Below are 11,085 nucleotides of genomic sequence, written 5' to 3'. Positions count from 1 at the left end.
GGGTATAGGGGAGAAGCTAAGGGTAAAATGAAAAATATCAGGAAATGATCGAGCACTCCTAATACTTAGGGTCGAGCGCTCGTGTACGATAGCCAGCGAGCGCTCGTGTGATCTCCCATGCGAGCGTTCATCCACTGTAGCACTGAAAACCCCAAATTTCAAAAATGCCCCTCCAAGTGTCCCTAGTGACCTAAAGTCCAATTAACTCTCTAATTAAGATGTTCTAAGCCTAATTAATTATTTGAGTCACTACAATGTGTGTTTTGGTTTTCATTTTTAATAAGGATTGAGTTTTTCCTTTTTCATTAGGATTATGATTTGTGGGACAATTAGGATTTGTTTTCATTTTCCTTGTTAAATGAGGATGTGCCTCGCCTATGTAAAAGCATATAAATTTGTTAGGGTAAAATCCACTTAACCCCTTCAAACTACCACTCCAATGACAATTTACCCCACAAACTATCAATTACAATAATTTACCCCCCAAACTACCAAAAGAATGATAATATACCCCCCATTGCTAGCAAAATGACGAAATTATCCATATAGAATTTTCAATAAGACAAAAAATACCCTTAAAATTTTGAAAAAAATTAAATTAAATTTTAGTATTTTTATTTTTATTTTAGTAAGGGTAATTTCATCATTTTTTAACAATTGGGGGTACATTGTCATTGTTTTTGTAGTTTGGAAGGTAAATTGTCGTAATTGATAGTTTGAGTGGTAAATTATCATTGGGGTGGTAGTTTGAAGGGGTTAAGTGAACTTTACCCAATTTGTTATTTTTCAATTCAGCCTGAACTATCAATTAAATTTAAGTCTTTCAAAATTATTTATCTGTTTGCTTATTTGGGGCAATTAGGGTCTTTTTCTTCCCTATTTGTTACTCTCTCTTTCTGAATTCCATTTCCAATCTTTAAATCTTAATTTCTACTGCTAACATATGTTATCATAACAATCTTACATCTGTTCAGGGTCATCTTGGCTTTTCGATTCCACTTGTTGCAATCACAGTTGCAATCACATAACACCTTACCCCTCATCCTTTACTACATATATATGCACCTCCACCATATTTCTAATTAAATTGCTTAGCTGATGGCTCAATTATGATTGTTAAAACTATAGGCATTATTAATACAATATGCTAAGAATCATTCAAATAAATATTTAGTAGTGTTTGATATAAACGTTGTTAACCCCTGGTCTTTTTTTTTTTTTTTTTTTTTGGTAGTGCTTACTTTCCATCTATTTTACAAGTATTTGTAGTTTAAGGTTAGCCGTGCGATCAACAACGTCATCACTTATGATTAAGATTTGTAGCCTAGCATATATAAGCTTGTATTAAAGCTTAGTGATTTAAAAGGGGAAATGCTAGGTGTTCTTCAATTTTAGTGTTTTCCTAGTGTTCTCCCAACTGTGATGTGGCTTTTAAAATCACCAATAGATTAAAAGTCAATAATGATAATCTCAAATTAAACAGTGATTTTAAAAGCCACATCACAGTTGAGAGGATACCTGGAGAACACTAGAAGAACACCTATCATTTCCCATTTAAAAAATAAATAAATAAAGAGGATATATATAATAATTATAATTATTTCGTGTATATATGTTCAATGATTTAAGAGAGAAATGTGGTTTTCTATTTTCTACAGCTTCTACAATCTTTAAGAGAAATGTTTATTTTCATTCTCTTGTATATCTCTTTTTCATCTCTATACAAGAGATTGACAAACTTATCACTGAATTTGTGGGACTCACATGTAAATTTCACATATTTAATAGTAAATTTAAAAAAGAGATGGACAAAAAATGTACAAAAGAATGCCATCAAATACATCTCAATGTCAAATTATATGAAATATATTGATTTACGAAGGACTTTGAATCTATAACAGTTAAATAAAACTAAAAAAAATTTGACTATTTTCTTTGTAACCGATTAAAAGGGACTATTTTGGCGACACACGACCGAAGCTTAAGTATCTTACACCACATAACAAAGGTCAAAACCCCCTACACTTGAGGAAATGTTAACGTGTTGTCCGGATCAGAAACATGTGGTGGACATTCATACAAACTAATTAACCTTTTATTAACATGCATTATACGATATTGTCAAAAGCTTTTAGGAATTAAAGAGGATAGAAAGTATAAATAAAGAGGAGGGAAAACTTGTGATGATGATCACTTCTTTTGCAGATAATCAAGACCCTCTGATATGTGAAACCTCTCTGTAGATCGTACATGACATCCCTTAGAGAAATGAGGCCACGGGAAGACATGATCGATCAATTAACTCCCATCGTTAAAATGGAAGAGCTCAAAGAGAAGAAAATTTCAAGCCAAAAGTTGCAAGTATATGAATCGGACATGGAAGAATCCGACAGCATTTCTGGTCGTAATCATGCCCATAACTCCAAGGTCTGCCAGAAATAGCTAGCTAGTTCTTTCACATATTCTCATCCCCATGTCACGACCATGTCACATTATTATTTTCAAGATTATTAGACTATTATTGTTGTTGTTGTTAAGTTAGGATAACATTAAGATGTTTTTAAAACTTTAAATATTAGATTGAAAGAATCGATACTTAATTTCCGTATTGTATGTGTAGTTGTTTGTTCATGAGGTTTTTGTTAATTTTTAATGTTGTTTACTGTTCAAGCGACACTACTTGATGTCGTTTGAGCACTAAAGGATGCGAAAATAAATTCTCGTCCATATGTTTAATGTTGTTTATCAAAGCGACATAAAACAAGCAATGTAAAACATTTAACGTCGTTTATTTGGCATTTTGAGTCGTTTAATTAACAAACGACACAAAACGCCGGTTTTTTAATTTTTATTTTAATTTTTATAGTAGTGAGAGAGAGGTGTTTTCTTTGTTGGTGAATGAAAGTTAATGGATAAATTGAAATCTGACAAATAATTTACTGGAAACTAACTATTTTTGTAGGAAAATCTGAAGTGGAGAGTGATCTTAAACCTAGCATTCCAAAGTATTGGAGTGGTGTATGGAGACATTGGGACATCCCCATTATATGTGTATGCGAGCACCTTCACCGAAGGTATTAAGAACAACGATGATATCCTGGGAGTACTTTCCTTGATCTTCTATACCCTCACTTTGCTCCCTTTGATCAAGTACGTGTTCATTGTCTTACAGGCCAATGATAATGGCGAAGGTACGTAACATCATATTGATTCTTCATCTTTTCAATATAAATTTAAAAACTAGGTGATTAATTGTTTAGTTAAGAAGGAAAAGGCTAAGAACTGTCCTTAATTACTATGAGAGCTCGGGAATATTTTCATCATGATGTGGATATTTTGGTCAAAATTTGTGATAAAGGTATCTAATTAGATCAAAGTGCAGGCACCCATCAAATTAGTGTATAGAGTATTATATTTCTAGACTGCGTCTATGTATAGTTTTAATTAGCCAATCTTTTATGAGCGGAGTAGTCTAATTATTCTTTACAAAATGGTAGTAATTAGTAGGGTTTGTAAGCTAAAACTCTCCATTCAATGAAAAAGGGTTCATAACAAAACCTATGAACACATGAGATGAACACACTCTCTTGATATCCTTACTCTTCTAAGATGAAATATGAGATGGTATGGAGATATACTTCCAAAAATTAAGGGCATGTTTGGTATACAGAATGGTCATTCTTTTAAAAATAGTAAAGAGTATTATTGGGAAAAGAAGATGTTATAATGGAATAATCATTACTATTCTTTTGTTTGGTAATAACACATACGCTCTTACCTGAATTGAACCAAAGTTTATAAAAAACAAAAAAATATTAAATAAAAAAAATTCTAGAAATGTTAAGGGTGGCCGGCCACCATAACAAAACATCAATGGTGGTCGCACCAAATACCAATTTCCGAATTTGATTATTCCTCCACAATGAAAAAAAAAAAAAAAAAAAGCGTCAGCCACATATGTGCTACGATCCCAAAAGGACTAGCTGCAATTTTGAATTTTTCTAAAATTTCTTATAAAGTCCAGTTTCACTTAGTAACTAAGCAATATAGGACTTATCATTCATGAGCATTTTTATAAACTACTCATTCTATGTGAATTACTTCTCATCGTCCTAATATAAAACCCGGGTACTACATGGGCAAAGTCTGAGGTTGTGACCGTGGTTGAGGTTCAGTAGCCAATTATACTCTCCAATACGCAACCGGCAAGCTGCGGTCCAATCTTTCTTCATCCGAAAACACCTGATTTGGGTACTCATTGGCGGCCACCACAAACGTTAACTCATTGACACGACTATATTCATTGGAATTGGAGACGGGATTAATTCGATGAATTTTTTTTTTTGCAAAACACATTCTTTTCTTCGAAAAATATCTATTACTTTCTTCTTCTTCTTTTTTTTCATAAGAATAATTGTTCTTCTATTTAGGGGAATAGTTATTCCCATGAAAATAAAATAACTATTCTCAAGAATAACGTGCAACCAAATAAATGAGTGATTATTCCATAGGACTAGCCACTATTCCATTTCAGTAGTTTATTCCGCATACCAAACATGTCCTAATATTTGTTTTTAGTAAATAAAAAAGACTTGTAATTGATTAATGTGCTAATGAATTCCTATACAGAACCCTTATGTTAAACTTAGAAGATAAAGTTAAGGGTGTGAACATCATAGAAATCATGTTTCAGGAGGGACGTTTGCGTTATACTCTCTCATATGCCGGTATGCCAAGGTGAGTTTGATCCCAAATCAACAGGCTGAGGACAGTAACGTCTCAAATTACAAGCTCGAGTTGCCGAACCGTCGTGTACGGAGGGCTTCGGGCCTCAAGTCTAGGCTAGAAAAGAGCAACTTTGCTAAGATTTTCCTTTTGTTTGCCTCAATGCTTGGAACTGCCATGGTGATAGGGGACGGTGTTCTCACTCCTTGTATCTCAGGTTTACACATTAACTTTCCATTTAATCATTCCAAACCTCTCTTAGAGCTCATAATATTTGAGCTATCAGCTATGCATGTTGTTCTTATAGGTGTATCCATATATCTATTAGGTTATGTTTGGTATGTCTAATGGTTATTTCATTAGAAAAAATGAATATTTTTTATTGGAAATGGAAGAAGGTAGAGTGGATCAAATAGCCATTCCCATAGCCAACGAGGCAATGATCACTATTCCAAGTATTAGAGTATATATATACTTTAACACCAAAGCAATTTTATTAGTATACGTTTGATATGCGAAATGACTATTCTATTAGAAAAACGAATAACTTTGATTAGAAATTGAAGAAGGTGAAATTGAATAGTTTTTGAATAGCCATTCACATGACCCAAGAAGGAATTATCATTCCTTAAATTTAGCTATTCCTTCAATTTTAGGAATATTCGGGCTGTAGAATTGGATATTCCAAGTATTAAAGTATATGTTTATATACTTTAACAGTAAGACTATTTTATTTCACTTTCTTGCCTTCTTAATAAATGTCATATATTTTTTTTCAATGAAAGTCATTCCACAAACCAAACGGCCCTTACTGTTTGCATTTATATTCTCACATTATTTATTTGACTTTTGAATCACAAATTACAAGTCTTCCTTGTTCCATTTTATGTGTTGACAGTTTTATCAGCTGTGGGAGGGCTAAAGGAAGCAACGTCTGCAATTACAGAAGGTACGTAGCCTATATATATGCTTGTTTTACGACACTATCAATAGGCTTTTTCTTGAAAGATCCTCGCATTTCTTTCCCGTATATATGTCACATGGAAACATACGTTAAGATCGATAACTAGTTATTATTGTTAGTTTCTGCCGTTTATTGCCAACTATATTTCAAAAGTATCAATAATCTAAGAGAAATGTCAGGCTTACAAAAATATTTACAAAAAAAACTTTTACAAAGTGACGTGGCACAATATTGATTAGGTTTCTCAATATTGAAATTTATCTCATTCCCAATGAAATTGTGCCACATCACTTTATAAAGGTTTTTTTTTTTTTTTGGTGACAGTTTTTGTAAGCTTAGCATTCCACATAATCTCAAGCTCATCCAAATGCGTCTATTGGATGAGCTCCAGGGAGAATTTTCAAGAGCCTCAGCTGGAGTGGCAGCCAGTCAAAGCTGAGACTCGAGGCTTTTGGTCGGAATCGTAGTTGAATCCTTTTCGACCCAGCATTTACTCTTGAGGCATTCAGTCAGAGACTCGGTTGGTCATCTGTCCAACCGACCGAGATAGTCTCAGTTGGTCATCTGTCGATCTATCGCATTTTCTGTCCGAAAGGAAAATAACACATCCGACCAAGATCGCTACGGTGTGTTTTAATTTCATGTTTTTAGTAGGTTTAGGACTCTATTTTATATATAAAACTATATAAAACCAATAAGGATGACTTATGCCGTAGTTTATGTTATTAATTTTCATCAGTTTTCATTAAAAAACTATGTCATGAGATTGAGTTTTATTCTATTTTCTCTCAATTCCTTTATTATTCTCGGTTTGAAAGGAATTGTAATTTTTGTATTTATTTGATTTTGCGATACACCACATTCACGCTGCATTAATATACTATAGGACTTGAGGCACAAAACTGCATGAAAAAATATTCTTAATAAATTGTTAATCATTCTACTTTCTCTCTCATTTTTTTTTTTTTTTGTTTGTCTTTATCACACAGATCTCATCGTTTGGATATCAGTCGTCATCTTGGTCGTCTTATTCGTTATTCAAGGATATGGAACTGATAAAATGGGCTATACTTTTTCTCCAATAATTTGCATTTGGTTCGTATTGATTGCTGGCATCGGCATCTACAATTTTTTCAAATTTGATCCAATGGTTATTAAAGCAGTAAATCCAATGTATATAATAGATTATTTTCAGAGGAACAAAAAACAAGCTTGGATTTCTCTTGGTGGTGTTGTCCTCTGCACAACAGGTTGCAATTTCTTCCCCTTATACTTAATGAAGCATTATTTACTGTTAAAGTATTGATTATTAAATTAAGTATAATTACTTGTAAAAATATGCAGGAAGTGAAGCTCTATTTGCAGATCTTGGCCACTTTTCTGTTCGATCCATACAAATAAGCATGTGTTGCCTGACGTACCCGGCTATCATATTGGCATACACGGGACAAGCCTCCTTCCTCCGCAAGCACAATGATCTTGTTGCCAATGTCTTTTTCAGCTCCATACCAAGTAAGCACTACTTGTGATCAATTGCCCTTTATTTTTATTTTTTTTTGTTAAAAGGATAACGCGGCAAAATAAAAATATTGGGTATCTTTCTCACACTGAATTTAGATCTAAATTGAGTTGTTCCAAGTACTTTATCTCTTGTTTAACGACTCAAGGAAAAGTGTTACCTACATTTGTGCTATATATCATCACCCTAAAATAATTAGTCAATTTGTAGCTTATAAAACCCAATTTCACTTAATTAGTAAGTAAGCAATGTGAGACTTAATATATATGAGTATCTTTATAAACCATATACTCTATATAAGCTACTCATCTTCCAAATATGAAACTAGGATGTTACAAACTGCTCCCCTAAACCCCTAGCATCCTTGTCAAGTACATGTCATGCGATACTGGCAATATCGCATGTCGTTAAGACTTGATTCTGATACCATTTATAATGATTCAAGAAAAAGCTCTATCCATATTTGCACTATCAACCCACAAGGACTAGTCAATTGGGAGCTTGCCTAAAATTACTTATAAAGTCAGTTTCACTTAGTAAGCAATGTGAATCTTAACACCCATGAGTATATTTATAAACCTCCTACCCTATCTGAGCTACTCATCTTTCCAATATGAGACTAAGGTGTTATATTACATTTTACATCTCTAGCATTTCTTTCCTCGCAATACGGCGCTTGCTACTCGAGCAATACCTGCAATACCCATAGTCTAAGTACCTCTCAATATACTCAATAAAACCAAAAAGGAGAGATTGAGTAGCATTTTCTCATGTTGTTTTGCAACCTTTTTTCCACCACACATGTACAAAGCCCCACAACAAATGGCCTCATTGTTCACACACACCTGCAGAATAATTAGCACGTACATGCTATTATATATGGTTGTCCTAGAGTAACACTTTAATGCGCCTCTAACTTACAGGTTAATTTGGTGTTAAACATGCATGCATATTCAACTTATTATTCATGTGGTTAATTATATATATTATGCAGAAACTTTGTATTGGCCAATGTTTGTAGTTGCTGTACTGGGGGCAATCATAGCAAGTCAAGCCATGATTTCTGGGACTTTCTCTATAATCCAACAATCCCTCTCATTGGGGTGTTTCCCTCGGGTGAAAGTAGTGCATACATCCGCTAAGTATGAAGGACAAGTGTACGTACCTGAAGTCAATTACCTTCTTATGCTGGCTTGTGTAGCAGTCACTTTAGGTTTTAGGACCACTGCTAAGATTGGCAATGCCTACGGTAATGTCTAACTCCACTTTTTTTTAGCCTCTTTTATATGTGAATTTTGAATTAATCCACATTTTATGGTTCCAATTGCTAGTAATTAAACCCCATTTGATTCTAAAAAACGCATCCACACTTTTAAAGGAAGTTAATCTCAAAAATGGTCTAGATGGGAAGCATTCTCAATTGTTTTCCCTATAAGCAAATGAAGATAAGCAGAATACAAGTTGAAGAAACGGTTTTGTTAGTTGCATATTAGTTAGCTTTACAGTTAAAAGTTAGTTAGTTTTCTGTTGAAGTTGTTGTGCATATAGTTGAGATTATTGTACGTATAGCAGTTGTTTGTAATCATAGAGGTAGTATATATACTGTATGTACAACAACTTAACAGAAAACTAACCTTAACTGTAAAGCTAACTAATCTGCAACTAACAAAACTGTTGTATTCTGCTCATCTTCATTCGCTTGTATTCCCATTCTCACTTCCATTAGGATCAAGAACGGGAAAGACCATCTGTTGTAATCCCTCTCTTCATTTGAATAAAAAAAAAAAAAAATCTAAAAAATGGTCGAAAAATGCAGCCTGAAGTATAACTTGGAACTAATAAGTTGTTTATTGCATTAACAGGGATAGCGGTGGTTTTTGTAATGACCCTCACGTCGTCATTCCTTGTACTAATCATGATCATGATATGGAAATCTCATATACTTCTCGTAATTTCCTACATTCTAATTATTGGTGGCATAGAGCTTCTCTATTTAAGTTCAACACTGTACAAATTTGAGCAAGGAGGATATCTTCCCCTAGCATTTGCAACAATCCTAATGAGTATCATGTATATTTGGAACTATGTGTTTCGGAGAAAGTACTATTATGAGCTTGAACACAAAATCTCTCCACAGAAGCTAAGGGAAATAACTGCTGACACAAGCTTTTGTCGAATGCCTGGGCTAGCCATGTTCTACTCGGAGCTTGTTCATGGCATCCCACCAATCTTCAAGCACTATGTGGAAAACGTGCCTGCATTGCACTCAGTCCTGGTTTTTGTCTCCATTAAATCGCTTCCCATAAGCAAGGTTCCGGTGGAAGAGCGTTTCCTTTTTCGCCAATTGGAGCCGAAAGAGCTTAATGTGTTTCGATGTATTGTGAGATATGGATACACAGATGTGAGGAATGAGCAAGAGCCCTTTGAGAAGATCTTGATGGAGAGATTGAAGGAGCATATAAATGATGAGTTTTGGTTGGCTCATAGATTGCTTGATAATGGTGATGAGAAGGATGGAAAGATTGAAGATGAGAATGAGAATGTGAAGGAAGTTGAAGAAGAAGTTAAGGGAGAAGAGGCGGTGGAGAAAGAGATTGAGGTTGTGGACAAGGCATGTAAAGCAGGAGTTGTTCACTTAATTGGTGAGACTGAAGTGGTTGCTGGCACTAGTTCTAGTATAGGCAAGAGAATTGTGATAAATTATGCTTACAATTTCTTGAAGAGGAATTTGAGACAAACTACCAATGTGTTTGATATTCCTCACAAGTCTATGCTAAAAGTGGGCATGATTTATGAGCTTTAGATCATATTTTATTTTTGGCGGTGGATCAAATAATTAAGCCTAGTAAAAAACTTTGTTTTTGTGTCGTTTAAACGAAACGACAAGATGCAATCAATACGACTCAAAATTGTTGTTTGATATTCCTTGATCACTTCTTGTTGTTGTTGGGCTGGGGTGCCTTTTGTTGGTGTTAGCCTCCAGGTGTATGCCCCTGCATGTGATACTGTAATTTTTGGAGGTGGTTTATTCCATAAATTTTTATATATCAAAAAAGTAAAAAAGAAAAAAGTATCACTTAGCCCCTTCGGCTGGCAATAAAGCAGAGGGAGCTAGCCTTCAATATTAATAATATTTCAAGTAATGCTTAGAATTTCCATGGTGCTGAGGAATGCTGTCGATCGTATTTTGATGACGTATTGGAGCTCTTTTTCTTTCTCTTTTTTAAGATAGTTTTATCTCTTATAATTTTTTTTTTTCCAGCGATTTTAGCCCTTATATATATATAATTGAGTCATATATACATGATTCCACTAGTACACTGTACACATTCATGAATTTAATTAGAATTTCGGAAGTAGTTCTCTTTTCGCAAAGTTGCCTTCCATACGTATTTTTTAGATCATAAGTCGTATTTGTTTTGCTTTTTGTTTTTTAATGAATAACTAATTAATGGGTTAAATACTAAATATTCCATGAGATTTCGTTTCTTTATTTTTTCCTTCTTAGGGTTTGATTTTTATCACAGGCGGTTCTTATAGTTTTGATAATAGACCAAATTAGTCCTTTTGTCAGTTAACCGTTAGTTGACTTAATGAAAGTCTACGTTGACCAATCAAATGTTGACACGTGACACCTACTTAAATTTTTAAAAATAAAAATTAAAAATTAAAAAAAAATGTATTTTTTTAAAAAAAAAAAAAACAAAAAACAAAAATTGGGGGTGGCTAAAACCACTCCCAATGGTGGTTGGGGGTGGTTTCGGCCACCCCAATGGTGGAGCTGCAAAAAAAAAACAAAAAAAAAAAAAGGGGGAAAGTAAAAACCATAGTTTTTTTTTTTTTTTTTGGTGGGAAAATCACATTTAATGGCACCATA

General features: G+C 33.9%; 1 protein-coding gene across 1 annotated transcript; it reads left to right on the top strand.

Moving 5' to 3' along the window:
• Window positions 1-2,310: 2,310 nt before the first annotated feature.
• On the top strand, window positions 2,311-10,011 carry LOC132172281 (potassium transporter 5-like). Its single transcript, XM_059583754.1, has 8 exons — window positions 2,311-2,427; window positions 2,963-3,191; window positions 4,694-4,942; window positions 5,624-5,674; window positions 6,679-6,939; window positions 7,034-7,201; window positions 8,203-8,457; window positions 9,071-10,011. The coding sequence occupies exons 1-8, from the start codon at window positions 2,317-2,319 to the stop codon at window positions 10,009-10,011; spliced, it is 2,265 nt and encodes a 754-aa protein (XP_059439737.1). The 5' UTR covers window positions 2,311-2,316.
• Window positions 10,012-11,085: the final 1,074 nt, after the last annotated feature.

The sequence above is a fragment of the Corylus avellana genome, chromosome ca2 (assembly GCF_901000735.1).
Source record: "Corylus avellana chromosome ca2, CavTom2PMs-1.0".
Lineage (NCBI taxonomy): Eukaryota > Viridiplantae > Streptophyta > Magnoliopsida > Fagales > Betulaceae > Corylus > Corylus avellana.
This window is presented reverse-complemented; position numbering and strand designations above follow the sequence as displayed.

Excerpts from the sequence above, each read along its gene's own strand:
- LOC132172281 (XM_059583754.1), top strand. The coding sequence starts at position 2,317 with ATGGAAGAGCTCAAAGAGAAGAAAATTTCAAGCCAAAAGTTGCAAGTA. Across the intron at positions 5,675-6,678 it reads AACGTCTGCAATTACAGAAG|ATCTCATCGTTTGGATATCA; the intron begins GTACGTAGCCTA and ends TTTATCACACAG. Across the intron at positions 7,202-8,202 it reads CTTTTTCAGCTCCATACCAA|AAACTTTGTATTGGCCAATG; the intron begins GTAAGCACTACT and ends TATATTATGCAG.